This window comes from Monodelphis domestica, chromosome 3 (genome assembly GCF_027887165.1).
Source record: "Monodelphis domestica isolate mMonDom1 chromosome 3, mMonDom1.pri, whole genome shotgun sequence".
NCBI classification, from domain to species: Eukaryota; Metazoa; Chordata; class Mammalia; order Didelphimorphia; family Didelphidae; genus Monodelphis; species Monodelphis domestica.
Window position 1 is genome coordinate 221,658,714 of NC_077229.1, and position 26,930 is coordinate 221,685,643.

Here is a 26,930-nt window from a genome sequence, read left to right on the forward strand (position 1 = left end):
ATGCCTAAAAGATGGGAATAGTCTGTGTTAGAAGGGTTGTGAAAGAAATCACTCTAATGCTTTTTTGGTGAAGCAGTGAATTACAACAACCATTTTAGAAAGTAATTTGCGATATACAAATAAATATGACTAAGATGTCCATATGCAGAGATTCTACTATTAAGAATACATCTAACGGTGCAATTAAGTAACACAGTGGATAGAATTCCAGGGTTGGAATTGGGACGACTTGGGCTCCGGTAGGCCTCAGACACTTCCTAGCTATGTGACCCTGGGCAAGTCACAGAACCCCAATTGCCTAGCTCTTGTCATTCTTCTGCCTTGGAATTGATACTTAGTATTAATTCTAAAACAGAAGGTAAAGATTTTTTTTAAAGAATATATCTAGGGAAATAGTTGACAAAAATGTAAACTCTCTCTATGTCTTTTTTAAAAATTAAAGTAGTACTTTTGAGGGTAGCAAAGAATTAGAAATACCATAGCTACCCAGAGACTGGGGAAATTGCAAAACAAAGTGTGATACATGAATGTCACTGTGTTGTAAGCAACAACAAATATGATATATAGAAAGAAACAAGGAACGATTTATTTACATGATTCAATGCAGAGTGAAATAAGCCACATCTAAATAACTATATATATACACATATATATGTATATATACACACAACAATGTAAATTAAAAGAATCACCAAGAAACAATCAAAATAGAAAATTGCAAAATGATTAAAGAACAAACTTAGCCCCAAAGAAGGAATATGTGAAGACAACTTCCCCATGTTTCTTCAGACAATGGATTCCATGAGTATTTAACTTTATATACAACATCAAATTCTTTTTATGTGTGGGATGTTTTGAAATGGGGCATCTAGGTGGCACAGTCAGTAGAGTGCTGAGCCAAGAATCAATAAGACTCCTTCCTGAGTCAAATTGTCCTTAGATACTAGTTGTAGGACCTTTGGCAAGTCACTTAACCCTTTTTGCCTCAGTTTGTTCATAATGTAAAATGAGCTGGGAAAGGATTTAGCAAACCACTCCAGTATCTTTACCAAGAAAATCCCAAATGGAATCACAAAGGGTCAGTCACAGTTGAAAAATGACTGAACAACAATTTTTAAATTTTTTTCTCTTTTAAAAAAAATCCTTTCTTATAAGGAATGGTTCTGGGAGAAGATGATGGAAAGGGGAAATCATAGAAGGAAACTTAAGTGATATAAAAACAAGATATCAAAATAAAATCTATTAAAATAATGGTATTAAATATTAAAAAACAGATATTAAATAACAGATGACTTTTTAAAATATTCCAAATTTAACACTACTACATCAGTGTCAATGTTTTATGTCAGCTCTATGTGATTCCCTCCCTTTGTAAGGTTTCATAATAATTTTCATTTATTCTTTATTTACAAAAGGCAAAAGATTATTGCTTTAAGTCATTTCTGTTTATATTTTATTTGAAAACACTTGTAATTTTGTCAGAACTGCTGAACAACATGTTATTTAACATTTACTAGAAGTTACATTGCAAAATTCTCTTTTAAATTAATGTTAATATGTGATTTTTAGATGCTATCATAATTTAAAGCTAAAGAAATATTGAAGTAATGAAAAAATATGTGCTAATACTCTTCGTGGCAAATACAAAATACTAAATATAATAATGACTGTGATCAATTATCTGCATGATAATTCAAAGTGAGCATTATTGATTTAGTTGCACAGAAAATTGTAGTTACTGTCTTTTCTGAAATAATCAAATGATTATCTAAGCTCACAGTAGAAAGCATCACAAAAATGTACACTGGCCAGCCAGGCTGGTATTTAAATGTAGCACTAAAAATGCATTTCAACCCAGCTTCATCAATCACCACCCAGACTCACATTACATTTTGGCTTACCAAGAGAAAATAGGATTTGTTTCCCTAAAGAAATATGTCAATGTTCAGCAACTAGCACTGTGATGCTTTACCCTTCCAGAGAGAAACAAAGTCAACAAAGAAAAGAAAATAAGATACAGGATGCCATCTACAGGCTGTTACCAGCACTACTCATTGAGAGAGAGAGAGAGAGCAGTATTCAATAGCATAACAGGCAGATATCTGAATATAAACTCTGCATTTGTAATATTAATTCCATAAGTGAAACTATTCTTTTCACAGCTACCACAGAAAGCTGACTTAAGGCTCTTCTCCTTTGAAAAAAATGATTGTAGGGAAGGTCACTCTAACTCACCTTCTTTTCCTGGTATCATTGATTAGCATTCCCTCCTTTATTCCCTCTCCTCTGGTCCTCAGCTGTATGGAAATGGCCCCAACCCCACAAGACTCTCTCCATTTTCCACTTTACCCCAGGGGTAGTTGTGTAGGGATCTGCGATGACAAGACTAAGTGAATTGTAGGAAGAAAAGAAATCTTGGTTGGAAGCAATCTGAGCCATCAGTAAAAACAAACAAGTGAATTCCCTGGGGACTTGTGGAAGGAGGAAAAAATTGATGGGGCAAGAGAAACAAGGGAAAAGAGCTGTTAATCTATATCCAAGAGCTGAAGAGGTAGAGAGATGAAAAGGAAGAAGGCTTGGGTAATAAGAGGTACTTGCCTAAAATCCTTTATGGGACGCTTTTCATCTTTTAGTTAAGAATACTACCACCACCCACCATCCACATTATCTCCTGATACCATCTCTCTTTCCAGTACTATGATTATAGGCATTAGGTGCTCATCTTTGGTGATACCATGAGTGACAAGAAACTAAAATAATCCTAACCTACCAGGCTAAAGGAATGAGGAGAGGCTGAAAAGGTAGGAGAAAAGGAAGTTCTCAATTACTGTTCTCACTTCACAGGTAGGTAGAGATGTATTTCTAGCTCCCTAAGTGAAACCCAAAGTGTGTTTTCCCCTCAGAAACATCACTCCACATGGCAACTGGTTATTTAACCCTACGGGTACAATGTACTTCAGTTCTAATAATGTAGGTTAAATTAATTTCTAAGAACAGATTCAAGAATCTTACGATCATAACACTGTTTTCAGCAGAGGATACATTCTGAGCTACAATCTATTACTTGGAACTGTTGGAGCACAACTTAGATATCAGAATGCCTGTCGTTTCCCTTTCAAGTTAAAAAGACACAAATAAATTCATGTGACTAATAGACATCATATGAATAATGTCCATATAAACTAGTACTCTGGTTAAGGAATTTTTACTCCTGATAGTCATGTGAAGTAGGCAGTACAAATACTCTTTGATGAAGTGACTTTTCCAAGGTTCCAATTAGTAAGAATCAGAGCCAAAAATCCAATTCATGTCTTCTTTCCTAATTCAGTCTAGGAACTCTAAACCAGGGGTTATATTTAAAACAAAGCCAAAAGAAACTGATTTGTGAATTAATGGTCATGTATATTTTTGAAAGAGGATTTTTAAGACCTAAAGGTGTTAAAAGTCGATATAAGTAACTCTAATTTGTTCTCCATTTGGGTTAGGCTAACTTAAAGCAAACTTCTCTTTCATCTCCCTTTCTCCTAATTTCTTTCTGCCTACAAAATAGGACTCAACAGTTCTAGGAGGGAGGGGGTAGCTAGGTGGCTCAGTGGATTAGAGAACCAGGACTAGAGACAAGAAGTTCGAAATTCAAATGTGACCTCAGACTCTTCCTAGCTATGTGACCCTAGACAAGTTACTTAATCACACTGCCTCACCACTACCGCTCTTCTGCCTTGGAACCAACACACTATATTGATTCTAAGACAGAAGGTAAGGGTTTTTTTTTTTAAGAGTTCTAGGAATTTGTCACTTTCCTTTATCCTATCCAATAAAACAGGTAGTTGGCCTCCTCAAATGTTTATGGACTGACTGACAAATAAAGAAGGTGTTTGTTGTCTTGTTTTGTTTTGTTTGAGGGGAATAGTTCCCAGTGTAAATTGCTATACTAACAAGGGCACATTCTTTGTAACAATTTAAGCATCTACTTTTTGTGGTAATAAATACTTTGTCCATCTAAGTGATCTTTATGTTCAAACCAGGAGCATATCCCTTTTGCTACTCTTTCTGACTCAAGTACCTTGGATGGGAGAATATATAAACATCACCTGCTAAATTATTGGACACACATTTCCATCAACTGCTGTTGAGGTGTGCCACACTCTTGAGTGAATAAATAAATTGCAGTTTTCTTGTCTGTCTTTATTTTGTTCCGGTTTATTTATTAACAATAGCTAGTCAAAACCCAAGAAAATTCATATAACAGAAGTCAGACAATCAACAAAATTTTCCCCTTTCAAATTAAAATTGAATTGGGTTATTTTAATGCAGAAGATTTCAAAACAGTCTTCTAAAGATTAAAATGTCATGATATTTTAAATTAAGATTAACCCATATAAATTATCCTCTATCTGTTATATGACTTTCTTTCATGGATTACCATGAGCAAAAAATACTTCATCTAGTGGCCAATCTACCTGTGAAGAATGCTTTTATATATTCAACTAAGTGTGGTCTTCCAACTGCCACAAGTTTGTCACAGGCATTTTTCTTCATGACAGAGAATCTATCTAGAGTTGGCATTCTATAGTCATTGCTTTCATGAACCCAGATTCACTTTTTTACTGTGTGACCCTAGCTGGGTAAGTCACTTAACATCATTTGCCTCAAGCTTACTGCTCTTCTGCCTTGGAACCAATACCAGATATTGATTTTAAGATGGAAGGAAGGAATTAAAGAAAAAGATGTAGATAAAGATCTCTGATTTATTGAATAGTTGCAGATCTATAGGACAAAATCAACAAGCACAGGCCAATATGAAAAGACAGTTGGCAATCTCAGCTAATGGAGGGAAGACTCATTTTGATAAAATCATATATATTCTGAAGTGCTGACCTATTAGAAGTAAAAGGATCATCCCAGCTTTTACTCTTCGATATCCATTTAATTCATTTTGTTTCCTTCTTTCCCAGGAATAGTAACCTTCTGAGATATATAAGTATTTAAATATATTTTTGAGAATGAGAGTCAGTATTCAAATGATTCAAGTCAGTGGCAACTAGGTGGTACTGTGAATAGAATGCCCTTAGAATTAGGAAGATCTAACTAAGCTCAAGTCCAACCTCAGATATTTGCTAACTGTGGGACCCTTTGCAAGTTCAAGAAATTCATTGTGTGCCTCAACTTTTCATCAATAAAATGAGAATAATATCACTATCTTTCCCGAGCTGTTGTGAAAATAACTGTTGGCTTCTTTGCAAACATTAAAGGACTACATAAATATTTGCTATTATTATGTACCTACTCTTGTGTCTGATTACTAAAATAAAAAACACAATAGCAAAAGAAGTTTTTTTCAATAATAAATGTACAGGAATAAGAAAAAAGATATACTGGATATGATATTTTCAAAAGCTAAATAACATACTGGAAAGTTTCTCGTCTAGAATCAATTTGAAAGATCTGTACGGAGGAAAATTCAATTTTCAAGTATTCAAAACACAGACTAATGTGTTTTAATGTATCTGATATTATTTTATGTCTACAAGCTATGTACATTTGCTTTTTCCTGTAAGAGATTTAAAAAGTTATAATTCATTTTCCATATTACATGCCTCTTGCAATATGAAGTGATATTTCTTTTCAGCTCCTTAGCATAGACACAAATCAAAGATATCAAACCCTCTTATATTAGGCCATTACAAGTGTCCTAAGCCCTAGGAACATTTACACAAAAGAACTCTGGTTCATTTGCATAACAATAAGACCTGAAAGTTGAAATAGGAAGAATCATTTATAAATGAAATTTTCTTAGAAATATTCCAATTTGAAAAGGGTACTTTTCAGAAGTAGCTGTAGTGTTCTCCAGGGAAAAGGAAGAGGTCAACTACTGACTTCCACTTTTCCTAACAGTTATTATAAAAATGTGACTCTTGAAGACAATCTTGCTTGAATTTTAAGCATTTTTTGCCATTGTTATAATAACTAGAAACAAGAAACTTATGATTGGTTAACTTTTGAAAAATTAAAAATATCCCTAATCAACCTTTAATGAGGGTCTCTTCTCTCTGTCCTCCAAAGAAAAATAATTTTAGAGTTTTTATTCCTACTTAAGAGTTTCATCATGCCCAGCAAAATAACCAGGTACTCAGCAAAGATTTGATTAATTAATCTGAATCCCACAATCAGATGGAAGTTGGTGTGGTAGGAATGACATTGGAATTAGGGATGAAAAACCTGGGTTTAAGTACTAGTGCTGCTGCCTGTTATCTTGTTTGGTATAAGTCAGGTCAGATGTATATATATATACCATATATATATATATGGTATAAGAGAGGTCAGATGACCTCTCCTCACTTCCTCCTTTGTTTTTACTTTATAAGTAAGTGTAACTCAAGCTCCTAAATGAATGATGGTGAACCTATGGCACAGGTGCCAAAGATGGCACACAGAGCACTCTCTGTGGGCACATGACTGCCCTCCCCCACCCAGTGTTTGTTACTAGAAAGGCAGATGGATTCGGATAGAACTCCCCACCTCTTCTCCACAAATGAAGACATTTTTTTCACATCGCCTGCCCCTCTGCCCAACAGCCCAATTAGAGTACACAGGATGGGTGGCTCACAGAAGCAGAGCTGGAGGGAAACAGAGTTCTCAGGCCACTCCTTCCCCCCCCCCCACCTTCTCCACACTTGCTGGGGACATTCCTCACTTTACTCACCTCTCTGGCCAGCAGCCCAATGGGAGTACTTCTTTCTCCCCTTTGTGGGGTAAGGGAGTGGTAAGAATCCAGGGCACTTGGTTGAGGGAAGGGGCTCATGGCACATAGTCTGGGGCAGTGTGGGGCCCGGCACTCCATTTCTAAAAGGTTAGCCATCACTGTTCTATAGAAACGGCCAGAGGGTATACACTTATTAGGTAGATCACACATATGCAAGATCTGAGTTAGAGAGAGAAGGCTTTTCAAAGAGATTGGGGAGATAAGATGTCTATTATTATTACTAGCAGTAATATTAGTATTTATTTAGCATTTTAGGGCTTACAAAGGAAATTACATGTTATCACACAACACCCCTCTGTGATGAGTTCTATTAATTGCCCTATTTTACAGATGAGGAGACGGAAGCTGAAAAAATTAAATTACTTTCTGAGAGTCATTTCAATTAGTAAAGCTTGAAAAGCAAGGTTTGAACTCAGATATTCCTGACCAAGTCCAACACTCTATACACTGTGGCACCTAACTTCTTCAAAAGAGAACAATTCACTTGTCATTCCACCTGCCCCACCACTCCTTCTGATTTTAAGACTAATGACATGTATAATATCTTTTGCTAGTATAAAGTACCTTATTAATATGTGATAAGCCACTGCCTTTCCTTTGGGGGGAAGACTAACAGAATTTATGAAAAACTAAAGGGGCAGAGATACAGGGAGAAGACAAGTGAAAAAACTGAGATAGCCTATGGCCTGCACCTGTTACTAGCCTGATTGCTCAAATAATACCATCCTAAGAATAGTTGGTCAGGGTGCTCAACATTTCTTGAATTCCATCAAAGGGAAGTCCTACTTCAGAAACTAAAGATGTGAGGAAAAAGAAACTTTTATTCAGCATTCGAATGGGATCAACCAGACTTCTAAATCAACTCTTATTTCTGAATAGTAAAGGAGAGAGGAAATGACTGGTTTCTACTCTGAATAGAATTCTGTCTTGGGGAGCAAAATGGGGCTAAAGTTCTAATAAAACATGGTTTTATGTCTATGTAACACGATGACTAATGATTCTGCTCTTACTACTGTTGATTTAATCTAATGGAATACTTCTTATAGAATGTCCTTGAATTAAAGGTAAATCAATGAAGGGGCATAAAGGATAAAGGGAATTTTTCCTTGTGATTTAGAGGCTGAAAGGTCTATCCTAGATCAATGAATCAGGCATTGCCATCCACAGCTAAAGGGAAATAACCAGCTATTTTGGAACCAGAGCTTGGTAGCTACCACTGAGTGCCCTCTGGTGTCCAATAGTATACACAGTAGCTGGGAATGAATGTCTGACAATAGTCATGTCTATGAAACAGGGATCAGCTTACTAGTCCCCAGGTAGCTCCATGCAAAACAATGAAGTCTGCCTAAATAACCTCAATTGTTAACCATCCAACTCTAAAAATTCTATTCATAGCCTGCAAAAAAAAAAAAGGAGCTTTATACTTGTTTCCAAAGTTCAATTTGCTAACTGTGGCATTTTCTACAATGAATTAACAATAAGGACTAGAAAACTAACTTTGAGTCAGAAGATCAAGGAATAAAAAAATATTATATATGCAAACTGAGTTGGAAGGAAGGAAGGAAGAAAGGAAGGAAGGAAGGAAGGAAGGAAGGAAGGAAGGAAGGAAGGAAGGAAGGAAGGAACGAAGGAAGGGAGAGAGGGAGGGAGGAAGGCAGGCAGGCAGAAAGGAAGGAAGGAAGGAAGGAAGGAAGGAAGGAAGGAAGGAAGGAAGGAAGGAAGGAAGGAAGGAAGGAAGGAAGGAAGGAAGGAAGAAAGGCAGGCAGGCAGGCAGGAAGGAAGGAAGGAAGGAAGGAAGGAAGGAAGGAAGGGAGGGAGGAAGAAAGGCAGGCAGGCAGGAAGGGAGGGAGGAAGGAAGGGAGGGAGGGATGGAGGGATAAAGGGAGGGAGGGAGGGATAAAGGGAGGGAGGGACCAAGGGAGGAAAGTATTCAGGTAGGTTTGCCCCTTATATGTACAAATATGTTTATGTATACACACATGCTCACAAATTTGGATTTATACTTCTCTAACAAATTTTTTTAATCCTTCAATTCCATCTTAGAATCAATACTGTATATATTGGTTCCCAGGCAGAAGAGTGGGAAGGGCTAGGAAATGGAGCTTAAGTGACTCATCCAGGAAAAGTGTCCGAGGCCAGATTGGAACTTGGGGTTTTCTGCAACTCCAAGATCCATCACTTAGCTACCCATCACAATAATTAGTGGTAGTAATGAACTATGTATCACTATATATCTATGTACCACTATATATCTATACATTACCCATATATATTTTATACATCACTATATCAGGAACCACTCAGCCTTAAAACAAGTGATTTCATGATGCCCTATACACCTTCTTAAAAACTGATACCAAAAAAAAAAGAAAGCCAGCAGCCTTCAGGGTCAGCAACTAGACTGTAAGCTCCATAAAGACAAGACCATACTTTTATCTAAAGGTGACATCTCCATCAACACCCAGCATAGCAACTGGCACAGAGGAAATGCTTCATAAAAGTTGACTTGTATTGATTATATTTGAAAGGAATCCCAGAACCTCAATGTATGCCTCCAATAATGTATCATATTTCAATTTTACATATATATGTATGTATACATATAATTTATTGATAATTTTACAGAGTAGAAACTGACTTGTCCATGTAAAGATTGAATTCTTGACCATGGCTTCTTAGGACCATGGTCTATACATCAAAGCTGACTGAGCACAATCAGAAACACAGAACTTACCATTGTTTGGTGGTGTTACCACAGGTGTTGGTGTCTTTGGATTTGTACTTTGTTTCACTTTACCGGGTTTTTCTGAATTTGAAAGTTCCTCTTTCTTTCCTCTTCTCTTGGGAGGCAGGGGGGATGAATTGTCACTGGAACCAATAGTTGACTTGGACTGACGATCATTTCCCTAAATGGAAAAAGAAATGGATCTTTCTTATTGATTTCAAACGACTTCCCAAAAGAAATAATATTTACTAGTTGCAAAAAGGGCCCCCCAAAAAAGACTAGAATCTCTTCCATTATGTTTGATTTTATTCCTACCTTAAGAAAGAGGTCATATTGTTTGATGGAAAGATTACTAGAAGTGGCTTTGAAGATTGAGTCGGATATTTTATAAGCTGTGCATCCTTGAGCAAATTAACCCCAAGTCTCAATTTCCCCCATCTTAAAAAGAGGAGTCTCCAAAGGACAGCGAGGTAGCAAAGAAGGCAGAGTTACCAGGCCTAAAGTCAGAAGGACATAGATTCAAATCTGACCTCAGACACTTCCTAGCTATGTGACCCAGGGCAAGTCACTTTACCCTGTTTGCCTAGTCATTACCACTCTTCTGCATTAGAAGTGACAGTCAGTATTGAGTCTAAAACAGAAGGTATGATTTTTTAAACAAATGCTACATGTAGTTGTGAGCTATTATTATAATATATACATAGTGGATGGATCCCCATACAACTCTGAACCTATGATCCTATTATCTTTAAAATCAGATTTTAAGTTGTGTAGAAATATTTTTTTTCCACATCCTGAAGGAAAAATACCCACTTGGTCAATGTAGAGGGGAAAAGTCTCAATATAATCACTTCATGGAGAATACAGAACCAAATTCTAAATAATATGAATTCTTGTGTTATTCTTAGCTTATTTGCAAAGAATTAATTAGCAAGATTATTCTAAAAATATACCATATTACTAGAGAAGCAACATAATAGGATAGAAAGAATGCTAAACTTGACAGTGAGGAGAAATCAGGATTCAAATTCTGCCTCTGGCACTAGTTGTATGACGACTATGATCTAACTGAATCACAGATTCATCATCTGCAAAATAGGAATTAATAATACCTATAGTACTTACCACACAGAGTTATTAGGGGTACAAAATGAGATAATTAATACACGCAAAAATCACTCCAAAACTTAGGGTGCTATATAAGCATTACTATAGTCATTATCATGATACAGGCACTTGGTATAGTGATATCTGGCCCTGAAGCCAAGAAGAACTGGGTTCAAATCCTTCCCCTGACATCATCCAGTGGCATAATATTGGACAAGTCACTTAAATCTCTCAATGATCTAAGCAACATTCAAAGACTGTAAATCACAGAGGAGATACTAAACCTAAAAGTTTCCTCACCTATTTCAAAGAAATCATAGATCTAGACCCTTGATTACTACATGTGCTACTGAAAATATTTAAGGGTGCTCTCTTGTGTACTCACAGACCTACAACATTACCTCTGTAAAAGATAGCTAATCTCCTTTCTGTAATCATAATTACCACAACCTCTGAGTCATAAACCCCAGGACAACCACTAAAGAAATAGACGAATGTACACCTGAGATGAAGAAAGTTGAGGAAAGCACTACCCAAATTTCCATTCACTCTTCCTAGAAGAAAAGGGAAGGAAGATAATTATCTTATCACCCCATCCACCCAGTTCAATACAAAGCACTTTAGCCTCTGTTTGCCAGAGGTACCCAGAGATAAAAGTCATAGACATTTGGGAAATTTTCATCACTATATCTTGGGCCCTTCAGGGTCATAGTCACTGAGATGAGATAGGAATGTGACATGACTCATAGCCATTACACACACTCCACACTCCTGGAGAACCACATTTGTGGCCACCACTGAGGACTCCAGATTTAACCTCCAAGAAACAATCATTCTGAAAACAGAAATATAATCCCTCTTCTATCCAGGACAGGCACAATTCTCAGGTGCCTAATTCTGAGATTCAATTGCCACTCCCTCAAATAACTTATCATTCAAGTGCTTGATAACTGCCTGACCAATTACATCCCCAGTTGTTCCCAATGTCACCTGTATCATCACAATCTCTGTGCAACATCGGGAAAACTACACTGCCACTTAGAAATAAATGTTATAGAATGAGACAAACAAATCATCCTATGTTACATTTTATTATATTATATCTCCTAATAAATACGTCTGCTCAACAACCTAGAAATGCTTAACAAGTTTAAGTTACTTACACAATTAAGAAAGGAAAAATGTACAGCTTTAGAATTCTATAGCCCATAATAAAAAGAATTATGCATGTTTATTAACACCAAAAACCCATCCAAGTGTAAAACACTTTTTATACCTACCATTCTGATTGCATTCTATTTAATTATTAATTGAATTAAGAGAAGTTTAATTACTGCATTAATGAATACTCAAGTTTTCTAAGTGTTCCGCAACTATGAGCTACAATGTCAAGGGAAGAAAAAATAATGCAATTACAAGTTCAAAACTACAAACAACAACAATTACTGGAGTCAAAAATACAAGCTCTACTACTTTATTTTTTCAGGCTGTTTTTATCTGTTCTATTCATCCTGAAATTTGTACAAAGATAACTGACATATTCCAAGGTTGAATAAAAAATTTTAGAGAGAAAAAAAATCCCTTCTCAAGTGATTAGAAAACCAACTTTAAAATAAAGAATGTATTACAATACTTATTATTAGGAATAAAATGGAACGAGATGAATGGGAAGCCTTAGAGATCAAGCTCTGCTTTTATAGTTCTGAAGGCAAAATGTTGTCTCACAAAAGAGGAAAAGAAAGCAAGAGGAAGAGGAAAACCTTTCAGGTCCAGATAATAAGCCCCCCTTATCTTAGAGGGACAAAAAATAAAGAAATTTCTAGTTCTACTTAACAGTAACTAAAATTTCTGAGAGGCATAGTGTAATAGAAAGAATACTGGATGTGAGATCATAACATCTAAAGGGCATATATCTACTTACTAAAAGAGTAATAGCCAGTTATACAATTTTTTAAAATGTAAATTAAAAAGTTCAAGGAAAATTACAGATTATTGATTCTCATCTTCTCATTTTAATTCTATTAATTTTAATACTCTTATTCTAATCTAAGAAAACTGAGGTCTAGAAAGATGAAATGACTTATCCAAGGCCACACAGGTATTAATTAGGGTTTTGTTTGTATTAGAGGATCTTTGAAGTCCCTAACCATATCTAGAACATGTGATTCAATAATGAGATAATATTTTAATATGTACTATACCACATATATATATATGCATTTAAACTATTATCTGTCATTCTAGAGACTCTGAAATATCTTTGAAATCAGGAATGTCTGGAAAGGAAAGGTCAGAGAAAAAAATTGATAGCCACCAAAGTTAGAAACCATAGAGAAGATAACATTAAAAAGAACAGCAAGGTATGCCTCTGTTCAGAGAAAATGGTCTCATAATAAAAATTCATTCTTAGATATTTACACAAACGTACAGAATATGAGTGATGTAAAAATGGAGATTTTGAACCCTAGACTTCATTTCCCAGAAGTCCTTGGTATTTCCCAGAATTTCCTATATTCTCTCCTGAGTTTCCATGTTGGCGAGATCATAATTGGTATTTAAACTGGCAGTAATGACTCCCATGCTCTCTCCTCTTCTCTTTTCTTCCTTTTGCAATGATGTAGCAAATATAAGCTAAGCGTAGAGATTTTAAATGGACTAATCAGCCATGGGCACATGGTTTTTATTTTGTATCTTCTTTATTCCTTAATTTTTAATGATCCTTAATAAACCTCATAAAATTTAATATTTTTCTTATTAGAAAAATAATTTAATTTTTACAGTCACAAAGAAAATAACTAGAAATTCTTAAGTAAGATGATGAGTTTAATTTCCTGGGTATTCCCAAGACTTGTGGAAATATTGAGAAACAGACCATAAATCAAGTCTAGCATAGAACCATATCATAGTGACTAGTGACTTCAAATGTCCGGACATCAACTGCCAAAATCAGAGTAACTTTCTTGATTTACCTCAATTTTAATTTCACCCTCCAAAAGCAGAGGAACCATGGCAGCTAGACAGTTCAGCAGATAGACAACCAGGCCTGGAGATGAAAGCACCTGGGTTCAAATCTGGCCTCATATACTTCCCTCATATGTTACCCTGGGCAAATCATTTAAACCCAATTGTTTACCCCCTCACTACTCTTCTGCCTTGGTACCAATGTTAGTATAGATTCCAAGATAGAAGGTAAGGGGTTTAATTTTTAAGTAAATAAATAAAAAGCACAATAACCAACAAAAGACAGATTTTATTCCAGATATGATTTTCAGGGAGGAATTGGTTGTTGGACTGGAATGGACAAAAAAACTTAAGAAGTCACTGTTCTGTCTCAAAATGTAATACACAGGTGAGCCTGACATGTTCTCTCAAAGATTGGAGCTCAGATTCAGAAACTTGAGAAAAAAAAGATAGGTAAGATTTCATAGCTTAAAATTCTATGAAGAAATCAGTCACGAAAGGATAAAGAAAGCCTGAAAAATCAAAGAATAATTCTAAAGGAGAGGGGAGAAGGGCAATTGACTAAAGGAACCAACCATGTTGCAGAAGTATATGAATGTAATAAAACACTACTAGGCTGTAAACAATGATAAAGGAAACAGATTCAGAGAAACCTCAGAAGCCTTTTTTAAACTGATGCAGAGCTAAGTAGGCAGAACCATTTGGGCAGCTTATACAATAACAACAATATTGCAAAGATAGATAATTTGTTCCTCTCTTTCCCTTTCAGTTTTGTCTCATCATAGACATATGCAGTTACTAACTTTTTTTTTAGAATTCAAAGATAATTCAGAGACTCTAGAATGATAATAGCTTAGATATGTGTGTGTGTGTGTGTGTATGGTACTTTGGGGTTATAGAACACATTACAAATGTTCTCATATGAATGCCTCCCTCTGTAGTAATCCCATGAATTTGTGCTTAGACCTATTCTATTTAATATCTTTGTCAGTGACATAGATAAAGATATAAGATGCCAATGATAATCAAATTTGAAATAAGCTCATAAGGAGACCTAATATGTAGGTAGATCAAATCAGGATTCAAAAAAATTCTTAAATAGAACCCAGGACCAAATCTAAAGATGAAATGAAATAGAAATGTGATATCCTGTTTTTAAATTTTAAAAATTATTTCCATAAATAGAATGCAAGAAAGTAGGGAACTATGAGCTCACAATGAGTCAACAGTGTGATATGGCAACTACAAAAGCTAATTCAATTCTGCATTTTTAAAAAGGCAAAATATTTAAGATGGAAAGTTACAAGTACTACTCAATTCTCCCCTGGGCGGAGGTACACTGAAATGGGGAGAAGAGGGAGATGTACATGCACAAGTGTAGATCTTATGTGTACATTTTCATGTTGTCTCTCCAATCATGTTATAAGCCCCTTAAAGGCTGGGACTATGTTTGCATTCCTTTGTATCTGTAAAATTTGGCACTATGCCTGGCAAATATTAGACACTGAATAAAAAGTTGCTGACTTGACTTGACATAACTGATATCTAGATTAATTCAGACAATAACAGAACTGGTACTCAAACCCATATCCCTAGATTACAAATCCAGTGCTAATTCCACTAAACCATGATAAACATCCACATAAATACATGATATAAGCCAAGATATGATGGCACCCAAAGCTATTTCCCAATAGGTCCACATTCCAGCCAAACTAGACTCTCAATTCCCAAACTCAGCTTGACAATTCTCTTCTCCATACTTTTCATGCAAGTCTGAAATGAACACCATCATCTCTGCCTTTTAGGATCCTTGTCTTCTTCTAAAGCATGGTATCTATGTCACTTCCCCCAGTTCCCTCTAGTTAACATATCTTTCTCTTTCCTGGAGTTTTTCAAGAACACTAGCTTGCCCCATTCCAACACTCCCAAACATGCTGTATTACACTGATCCATAAACACTTTGAAGTCTCTCTATCCCCACTGCTTGGCACATAACTTGTACTTAACGTTTATTGAACCGAGTTGAAAAGGTAAGAACCCAGAGAAGATGTTATTTTTTTAAAAATCTAAAGAGAAAGAGTAAATCTGAAGCTTTCACCTATGGACATCAAGAAAACATTTCTTTCATGAAGGTAGCAACAGAACTAGATATTTAAGAAGTATTTCAACAGGGAAAGTGAGAAAATACATTTTAAGAATGGTGATGATGGTGCTGGAGCCATTATGATAATATTTATTATTATATGTATTAGGTATAATTATATATTATATTATTATATTATGAATTAATATATTATATAGTTACTATTGTCATATGGAGCTTTTAAGGTTTACAAATCACTTTATATATTATCTATTTTTATCCTCACAACTCTAGGAAGAAGGTGCTTTTATTATAATTATTTCTATTTTATGGATGAAAAAATTGAGGCAGACAAAAGTTAAGTGGCTTGTGCTCAGGGTCACACAGCTAACTATAAGTATCTGAGGTAGAATTCAAACTCAAGTCTTCCTGACAAAACCTTCCTTATCCCCTGTCCCTCTTCAATCCTCTACATTCCCTTTAACTACTACACTGACTACAGGTGAAGTACTCTGTACACTATGCCACTACCTAACTACCTTTATGTATCAGCATGTGTAAAAGCATAAAAGAAAAATTAAAACAAAAGAATGGCCCACGAGAGTCAGTTTGGGAACCATTATTTCAGGCAGTAGTCCAATTTTCATAGTAATTTCATAGTCATATTCCAATGATTCTTGAGACATCTTATCACTGTGCAGTATTGAGTTTATCTTAGCTCAGAATTTTTTCTTTAATTTACTAGGGCAAACATTTTTTCTAGCTAGAACTTTTAAAAGGTTATATCATATTATGTCATTTCAAGCTTAAAATAATTTCAAGATGAGTTTTGCTTCACTGAACAGACTTAACAATTTGCAATTTTCAGATGCTTACAGAGGGAGAAAGAGCAACCCAAGAGGCTAAACACTGACTCATGCATGCTGATTTCTTATCCTTGATTCTCTCACAAGGCAAGAAATATAATTATGATGGACTTCAATTTCTTCAACAATAAAAGTAAGGCTAAAAATCGTCATAAAAAGCATTTTGCTTAACATGTCAGCAAAGTAATTTATAATCATTTAAAAAAGACTGTTTCCTTTATTCTATATTATTCTTCCCCAAATTTTTTCTAATACTTAAAAAAGCTGTAATCCTCTGAAGTGGACTACAATCCCTCGAACCCTTAACAAATAGTTTCATGAATTGCTGTGGTCAAAAAAAAAAAAGCATCACCTGTTAAGTGACCTGTCATATGATAATCAGGCACGTCTGTCATGGACTGATTTTTTAACCCTTAAAATTACATCTTAGACTCAATACTGTGTATTGGTTCCAAGGCAGAAGAAGAACAGTAAGAGGTAGGAAATGAGTAATAGGTGATTTGCCAAAGGTCACACAACTAGGAAGCCAAAGTCACACAACACTTTCCATGTCTAGGATTGGTTCTTAATCCCTGAGTCACCTAGCTGCCCCCAGTGATTAATTCTGAAACCTTCTCAGTTTAGTAGGATCATTGTGACTTTAATTAAAAATTTTTGAGTTAAAATGGACCTTGGAGGTAATAAATCTTTCATTTTATAGATGTAAAAATTGAAGGTTAGAGAAGATAAATGACATCCAAAATCACACAAAGTACTAAACTATAGATCCAGGATTTAAGCTTAGGTGCAGAATCCAAATTCAATCTCTTTCCATTGCATGACATTATTTCCTTTCTCTGTGTCTGTCTATTTATCTTTCTGTCTGTCTCTTACTCTCATTCTCTCACACAGAGACACACACTCCCCTATAACACAAGGAAGTATCAAAATAGAATTTTGGTGGAAACCCAAAACCTTGATCTTTGAAAAAAGTAAAGATTAAAAGTCTGAAAAAATGTTGTAGTCTATGAAATTGTAAGGCATAAGGAACAAAATAATGAACAAATAGCAACTGGAAGTCTTTAATTGTCAATTTTTACATGATGAACACTAGAGGGCACCTTCATTCTATAGTGTAACAACCTGGAGAGTCAAGGAATTCCTCATCTCATGATTTTTTTAAAGATTTAGAGGTTGAAGAGACTTTGGAGATAAATTAATCCAACTCCCTCGATTTTATTGATGGCACAAGTAAGGTCCAAAGAGGTTGATTAACTTGTCCATACATAGGTGTAAGAAGTAAAGGTGAGATTTGGATGTAAGTCTCTGATGTCTGATTCTTTTTAAACTCTGCTGATTTGAATTTCAAAGTATTCATTTACTACCTTTTCTTTCTTAAATTAAAATCAAAATTTATTTCTTCTTAGTTTAGTAAATAACCATTTTTCTGAATACAAGATTAACTATAAGGCAGAATGCTTCTAGCGCAAGTTTGGGGTTCCTCTCTCATCTTATTCCTCTAGAATTTTTTCTTTGCTCTTATTCCTCCTGAGCCATTAGGACTCAGGAGATCTGAGACTTACCTGAGTTGATCCTCACTCATTAGCAGTAAACTGAACAGATTTGTCATAGGGTAATTACAGCCTCCCTTTTTAAAAGACACTCTTACACCATATTTGACGCAGTGGATATAACTCCTGAAAAGTTATATGTAAACTAAGTTTCTGAAAATCACACAACATTTTCCTTCTGACTTACATTATCAGAGGCTCCTAAGAGCTCTTAAACTTTCCACTTGCAAAATGATATGGCAATGTGGTTTTCCATGTTTTAGTATCCAACAATCTTTCAAAAGTATGTATGTGAGTACATATAATACTTGGAATTTTTTTAATCAGAATGTCAGATTTTCTACCTTTTAGTAAATAGCTCAGTAATCCAAGAGACAGCCTGGAAATACAAAAATTTGGTTCCTATTTTCATTAGTACTATCAACTTCCTCTATGACCTTGGATGAGTAATTCATCTATACTAAATGCCTGTTAATCCATCTTCCCTCTCAATCCGAGAGAATTAATGACCTAATTATTACATGGTATTATAGACTTTTGAATTTAAAATAGTATGAAAGAACAACAAAACAACTATCTTGTTTAACTCTTTCTTCAAAGATTTAATAGGATATTCCAAAAGAATAAGCACCATTTTAAGTTATTAAATCCTACATCAAAATACAGGCCATATCATGGTTATGTTATAATAACCATTTTACATAACTAATCCTCACTTTTATTCAATTCAACAAATGTTTACTAAGTACTTACAACTGTCACATGCTAGTATAATCACTTCATTTTAAAAAAATACACCCCCCAAACATACCAGTGTCTTTCCTCAAGGAATATACATTTGAATTGGGAATAAAATGTATAAAACAGAGATATAAATATAGATCATTTGAGAGAAGAAAGAGCAAAAACAACTAGGAGCTCTGGAAGGACTTCCTGAAGCAGGGATGTACCTGTACTGAGAATTACAGGATGTCAAGAATTTTAAGAGATGTAAATGAGAAGTGGGTATAAAGTAGGACAACATGTCTCTAGTGTGCCCATCAGGTTGGAATATGGCCAAAGTGTTCAGCAGCTAGGAGCTGTCAACTGCCACAACTAGGGCTCTTCCTTGAACCACTACTGACTGACCTCCTTCTAATTGGTATCTGTGGGTCTTTATCTTCATTTCTTCAAGTACAAGAAGCTGTTTCCTTCTCAGGATCTTTTGAAGGGAAAAGCCTTGGACCTATTGCATGGAGGTATTACTTCAGCTCATAATCTTTCAAACATACCCATAAATGGAATGCAATTTCTTCTTACCTCTATCTCACAGAAGCCCTCTCTTTTTTCAAGAAGCAGCTCAAGTACTACCTTCTAAATAAAGGTCTTTCCTTGTCTCCCTTGCAATTTAGTGCCCTCTCTCCCAAACACCCTCATATTCAATTATTTTATATTAATTTGTATTTATTCTACATATATATTTTCAAACCCTTCCCTTCCAACTTAGAATCAATAGTGTGAATTTGGTTCCAAGGCAGAAGAGCAGAAAGGGCTAGGCAATGGGAGTTAATTGACTTGCTCAAGGTCACACAGCTAGGAAGTATCTGGGGCCATATTTGAACCCAGGACCTCCCATCCCTAAGCCTGGCTCTCAATCCACTATGCCACCTAACTGCCACCTCTACATATACTTATAAATGTACTTGTTATCCCCCCTATTAGAATTTAAGTTCCTTGGGAGCTAAGTTATTTACCATATTGGTCTCCAGGGCCAAGCACGGTGCCTGACACATAAGTCCTTGTTGACTGAATGATTGATTGATTGATAGATTGGGAAATAAGGAACTGTCAGCTATAAAGAAATGAGAGTTTTGCAAACACTTTATGTCCCCCCCCCCTTCAGAGATATCCTTTGAACAGCTGCATTAAGGGGTAGTTAATTGCATGAAAATATTAAAAAGAAGCAAGTAATGGGAAGGCTGTTGACATTTTTTTTAATCCAACCATCTTTTTTCTAGATGAGAGCAATGGCTATATGTCGTCATAGTGACAAAGTGCATTACTGTAAGAAAAAGCAGAGTGTCCTGCTTTCAGACAGATTTGTTAAGCCCAGAGGCACTACAGAGGCTGTACCTATCATGATTCTGACTCCCCTCTATATATGTCATCTGTTCGGCTCATGGGAGACACGCAGAACTGTCTATCTCAGACCAGCCTTGGACCAGGTTGCTACTACTTCAAAGCCCAGACACAGTGTGTACCAGCACTGGGAAAGTGAACAAGGCTAAAGCCTGGAGTCAGATCCAGTCTAGGGCAGCCTAACTTCCAATGGCAAATGACAAATTAAGTGTGGGCAGCAGGACCAGGTGTATAGATAGAACACCACCTTTTTTTTAATTTTTTTTAAACCCTTACCTTCCATCTTAGAATCAATACTGTGTATTGGCTCCAAGGCAGAAGAGTGGTAAGGGCTAGGCAATGGGGGTCAAGTGACTTGCCCAGGGTCACCGAGCTGGGAAGTGTCTGAGGCCAGATTTGAACCTAGGAGAAACACCACATTTTAAAAACACATTTTCGTCCAGTCATCCTTGTTTGGAAATCTTAAGTCATCACTGTCTCCTTCCTCTACTATGACTCCAAAATACAATCCGTGACAAAGTCTTAGGGATTATTCTATAATGTCACAGTATCGGGAGCTAGATTATATCTTTTCTGAAATGTCAATTTTTCCTAATTTGTCTCCTTTACTAAAGTCTCTTTTCCTTCCACTCCATTATGCACATTGAAACCAGAATAAGGTTGCTAATATTTATCAGGTCATTCTCCTGCTTAAACGTATCAAAAGGTTTCCCAATACCTATAGGATCAAGTACAAACTCTTTTAACCTGGCATTCAAGGACCTCTATAATCTATATTCAATCTGTCTCTCCAAATTTATCAACTACCACTCCCCTGCATGGGGCAGCAAGGTGGCACAGTAGAAAGAGTGCCAAGACTGAAGTTAGGAAAACTCAGTATCCTGAGTTTAAATATGACCCTCAGATACTTACTAGCTGCATGACTTGCTTAATACTCTTTGCCTCACTTTCCTCATAAACTGGAAAAGGAAATGGAAACCACTCTAGTATCTTTGCCCAGAAAACCCCAAATGGAGTTATGAAGAGTCAGACATGACTGAAATATCTGAAACATAATTCGCCTACATGAAAAACCTCCACTCCAGATGACTCATCTTCCCCCAACCACTTGCTATTCATTCATTGTCTTTGATTGTGCTAATCCCTGCAAATGAAATTCCTTTGCCTTCTTTTCTTTTATTCTACCTCATCCCTAATATTTTCCAGCCAAGTGTTCTCTTCTTGTCTTTGAAGTCCTAACACTCATTTGAAATCATCATAGATTACATTTTTAACAATTTTCTTTATTATGTTTCTTGCCTCTCACAGAGATTATAAATTGTTTTCAGATGAGAATTGAATCTTATATTCTTTTATACCCTCAGAGTATCAAGCCTTATATATTACAGTCTTACACATTACACATCAATAATAATAATGATTGGCATTTATATAGTACTTTTTTTTACTTCTATTTATTATCTTACTTGATCCTTACCATACTTGATCCTCACAATGACCCTGTAAGATAGATGCTATAGATATTGTTATGCCCACTTCACAGATGAAAAAAACTGAGGCTCAGAAAGCTGACCATAGCTGACCATGGTCCTTTAAATAATAATGGAAGCAGGTATTAAAGTCAGATGCCAAATATAACACTCTTTCCACTACGGTAATCTGGCTCTCAAAAAATTTACTGGTTAGTTCACATTATGCTCATACCTAGAATTTTTTAATATTTTAATAGCTTTAGAGTATTTTAGCTAAGATAAGAAAAAGAAAACTAAAGACAATTACATGAAGTTAATTATCAGGGAAATTGCAACTTCCTGGCTACAACTAGGTCTGCAATGCCAAATTAACACCTCAATGTAGCTAATTCAGTAGGACAAAAAGTCAATCCAGCTGTTTGATCAAATAATTTGATCAAAATCGGAGAATCAGTAAGTACTTACAGTCACAGCCAAGAAAGTTACATGCCCATAAATACCAGATCTCATTAAACCACAAAAGTGTAGATTGAGAAAGGACAACAGCCACCCTCATTTTATAGATAACACATTTGAGTAACAGAAAGATCAGGTGTCTTGAGTCAGAGAGGGATTTTAAACTAGCTTTCCTGACTCTCAGACAAAAGTTCTTCCTACTATGCTAGTCTATGGCTTTGACTTATCAGCATCTAGTCCAGTGCCTCTAACTCATTAAATTTTTATCAATATGAATGTCATATGATAAGAGATAATTAAGCCCCTGAAACAGACATTGTAGAATTTACTATAGGATGGTAAATATGAGTAGATATATATGATAATATATGTATATTTCCACATAAATAATGGTAAATAAAAGTGGATATAATGTAATGCTAGGACACATTTATAAAGAGCTTTACAGTATACTGGCCACTTTCCTCACATTAACTTTGTAGCATAAATAGTGTCAGTTTTATGATCATTTTAGAGATGGGAAAATTAGAGCAGGTAAGTGATTCATAGTCACACAGTTAGCTGTAGACAGTTCCAAGACCCAAATATAAATATCGACTCAAAGTCTTGGGAATGATTTAGATGAATTAGTGGATGAAAAATACATTATAGATTATTAAGGAAGTCTAGATAAGTTATATTCTTTAACTTCTGAGATATAAAAATGGGAAACTATCGTACTCAAAGAACACTCCTCTTGTCACTATCATTAATATAAAGAAAGAAGGATATGCCACTGATCTAAATCAGCATGATATTGACCATATCATTGATTCTGTCCAGGGTTCAAGCATGACTTAAAATTAGCAGAAGGGGTACATACAGACCAATTTACCACCTGAAAAAAAATTTAGTCCCACATCAACTATGTTTTACTCATTTGAGTCCCCCGCTCCCACCAATAATGCTTTTCTATAGCAAAATTTAGAGTTTGGGTCTCAAATATCTATTCTTCTAGATTTAACATTATAAGTTTGGCTCATATAATCACAACTATATTGCTAGGTAGCTTAGTTTTATCTTCTGATTTAATTGAAACCCAAAGGACAGTTTCTTTGCATCCTCTGGAAACTCAAAACATTAAGTAGAATGACTATAGCATCTGATACTTACACTCCCTTTAGATTTTCTGGATCCAACAATAGGAGGTAATGAAGAGGCTTTCTGACTGCAGAAAGAAATCATAATTTAATCATTGGAATATTTTCTTATAAGATACTGTTCACAGTACCATGGTAAAAACATTAATCTATTGTCTGCTCATTCTTTAGTCACAGGTACCCAGAAAAATGCTAACTGAAGGGGGAAAATCTGTTGACCACATTTTCCTACATAGTTCCTTAATTTAAATTTGCCCAAAGGCTATTAGGAACATTTTAAAATTTATTTCAAAGAATTGAAAATTTTAAATTCCAAAGTTTTAAATGCTACTTTCAAGGTTGAGTAGTACTTTTTAAGTAGTAAAAAATTACATTAAATACATAACTCTTTTGAGGAAAGGTGGTTGGCAAATTGTAGGCACTTTTCTGCAAGGTATGTTTAGGCAGATTTAAATTGCTAATATCCACAAAACTCTTAGGAGATTTTAAGATTCTAAAGCTGTATATTAAATAGATACATCATTGAAGAAAATCCACTTTAGACTCCCATTCCCCAATTCCACTAAATGAAAGGTAACAAATATACTTATTTTAAAGCCTTATTCAGCGGAACTAAAGAGTCATCTGTACTGATGAGGAAGTATTGTTCATATAATACTTTAAAATAAAGCAGTTTTTATTCTTTTCAAGTATATGTAACTTAAAGTAGATTAGCAAAGAGATGGCTAACAAAGAGTAGTCACTTTTTATCAAGATTATTTTGATGGAGTGGTTTATGATTAAATACCATTTGGTGCTACTAGGTGATCTGAAAACATTTGTTTTCTTCTATAGTTTAAATACCATCACCCTTTGAAATTTTGTTGACATTGTCTTCCTTCCCAGTTACTATGAAATCTTAATCAGTGGGATTCAAATCAATCATTTCTTTTCCTGTCCTCCAAAATTTAGATCATAGCAAAAAAGTAAGATATATACCAAAAAAAAAAAAAAAGAGGTAATTATCCTCTATTTCCTTTCAATGCCCAGTGGCTAAAAAATAGCCAGAAGAGGAAGTCAATAAGGCAAAGACAACCAATTCAGTCAGTGATAGTGAGTTACGGTGGTCATGGATCTAACCAATTTATATTTATGGTTTTTAAGTTCTTATAAAGGTTCTATTCTTTTTTTCCCCTTAAAAACACTTATGTTCTGTCTTGGAATTAATACTAAATATTGGTTCCAAGGCAGATGAGTAGTAAGGTCTAGGCAACTGGGGTCAAGTGACTAGCCCATGATCATGGAGCTAGCCAGTATCTGTGGCTAGATCTGAACTCAGAACCTCCCATTCTCTGGGTCTGGCTCTCAATCCACTAAGCTACCTAACTATCCCTAAAGATTTTGTTCTTGAAGCAAAAATATAGTATCCTTCATGAATGAAGGGAAATTACCCATAGTGCATTCTCAACTAGAAAAAAAAATCCTCTATAACTAGAAATAAAAATTTTTACCTACATTAACTATACAACTAACAACTGAGTTTCTTCACAAGTGCAATATACCATGTGAAATATTCAGTCTTATTATAAAAAGAGGAACATGAAAAATTAGTCATTTTCAAAAAGGAGTTTCTGTTTCTCCCTGAGCCATACTGAAAAACAATTTTTTCTGTCTACATTGTTAAGATATTCCTAAAGCTTCCATTAGTTTTGATGTTTTTATGTTCATTATTGTAGATATTATGAATAAGAAAAATTAAATTTATTCATGCTCAATACACAATATAAAATCCATGTGAACTTTCCTAGACTCAGAAAAAATGGATTTTCTTAAATACCACTTATTTTATCACAGCAGTAAAGATACTAATTCTTGGGATCCTGACAAAAATAAGAATTCCAATTAAATGTGAAACTTATTAGTGGTCAGCAAAAGGCATAATGAAATAACCAATAAAATATGTTAGCCATTAAAAAAGGACGAAAACTTACCCATATGGCCTTCTCATTGTTGACTTGTCAAAAAGTAATTCACTGTAAGGCAATTTCTTAAACTTGTCTCTGCCAACTGCTACATAAAACTGTCCATTCTCCAACTCTGACCCACTTTGGACAAGTTTTCCTTCTAACGTATAAAGTCTGCCAAAATATTAGTGACAAACAATTAGATTTATTAGCATTCCAAAGTTTGCTCAAAATGGGGTTTTTCATTATTTATATAGTTCCATATTCAGAGTTATCATGTTTGGCTGATAAATACTATCACTAAGGTTAAATGCTTACCAAAGATGAAAATCATATTGAGATTCTGTCAAGAGAGTAGCTGTTTAATAAAATCAGACACTGAGTGAGTCAGAAAACCTAATTATAATTAATCACCCTTTTACAGACTTCTAAGGTTTTCCTCACAGCAACCCTAGGAATCAGGAGGTGGCTTTTACATTTGAAAAGACATAAAGCTTAGAGAAACTAAACGGCATCAAAGGTCACACAACTATTAAATGTCAGAATTAGGATTCAAACACTCCTGTCCAGGGCTTTCTACCACTTGACTCAGAGCCTGGTTCTCCTACATCAACTTGTCCTTCTGGGTAAGAAATTCCTGTTACTGTCACAGAGTTAAAGAAATCAGCTTGGTGCAGCCCTAAGAGAGAGAGTTCTAGAACTGGAGGGCTCCACCATGACTTTGGGAGAAGTCAAATTCTTTAGACCTCAGTGTCTTCATCTGCAAAATGGCAGGGTTGGGCTAGATCACCTCTAAGGTCTTGTCCAGTTCTGAGTCTATAGTCTTTACCCTAAATACACAACTCATAGGGGACTTGTGCTTTAAGCCAGGGCTCATCTTCTTTGATGAAAGATTTACACAAATATTTATAAGAATTTTAGGAAATGTATTTTAATAAATAATGCACCAGACCCACTGGCAAATTGTTTGACCCCATTCTCTGTTGGAATAGCCCAAGGCCAGAGTGCTGCATCAAAATAAACAGAGAACTGGGTCAAAAATAAAAGTGAGGAGACTGGGAGGGAACACAGCCCAGCTTCGGGATTAATGATGCAGATCAAGCATGCATGCTTGGCTTTTTCCCCACCTCATAAGTAAGTGAGCAGAATATCTTGCCAGAATCAAGCGGTTTACAGGAACCTCCCTTTACGGTAAGACTACTGCAGCAAGCTACAATTAATCTGTTACTTATTAAAAGAACAGTGATTACTTTATGAGCCTATTTAATATGTGCTGGTCACATTTTTCAAAGAATATGAAAAGCAGGTTAATAGGAAACTTTAAAAATAAAAAGGCAAGCCACAAATAGAATTGTTCAAATTTGTGGTGTGGATTTGTTCTGTTAGCTGCAGATATAAATAGTTAACTGAAAGCTATTAGCTATAATCAGAGACACAAATAAGATGATCACAAAGGATTAATCAACTCACTATCTTCATATGTATTGGTAGCATTTGATAAAAAAAATAAATAAATAAAATAAAAAAGAGCAGGTAGGAGGATCAGCCAAGGCCTGGGGATGGAAAGTTCAGAGTTCAAAATAGACCTCAGAAACTTTCTAGATATGTGACCCTGAGCAAGTCACTTAATCCCAATTGTCTAGCCTACCGCTCTTCTACCTGGAACTGATGCTTTTATCAATTCCAAGACAGAACGTAAAGCTTTTAAAAAATGAATTAATAAATTCAATAAAAGAAAAAATAG

General features: G+C 35.3%; 1 protein-coding gene across 9 annotated transcripts in view; it reads right to left on the reverse strand.

Annotated features, from left to right (window-relative positions):
• Window positions 1-26,930, reverse strand: part of DCDC2 (doublecortin domain containing 2) — a 211,166-nt gene that overhangs the window by 111,827 nt on the left and 72,409 nt on the right. For all 9 annotated transcript variants that reach the window (XM_001366714.5, XM_056823503.1, XM_056823504.1 and 6 more), the window contains 3 exons: window positions 25,214-25,360; window positions 23,257-23,311; window positions 9,498-9,669 (listed from right to left, as the gene is read on the reverse strand). In XM_001366714.5, the coding sequence (XP_001366751.1) occupies window positions 9,498-9,669; window positions 23,257-23,311; window positions 25,214-25,360 (374 nt within the window). The remainder of the gene's footprint in view (window positions 1-9,497; window positions 9,670-23,256; window positions 23,312-25,213; window positions 25,361-26,930) is intronic.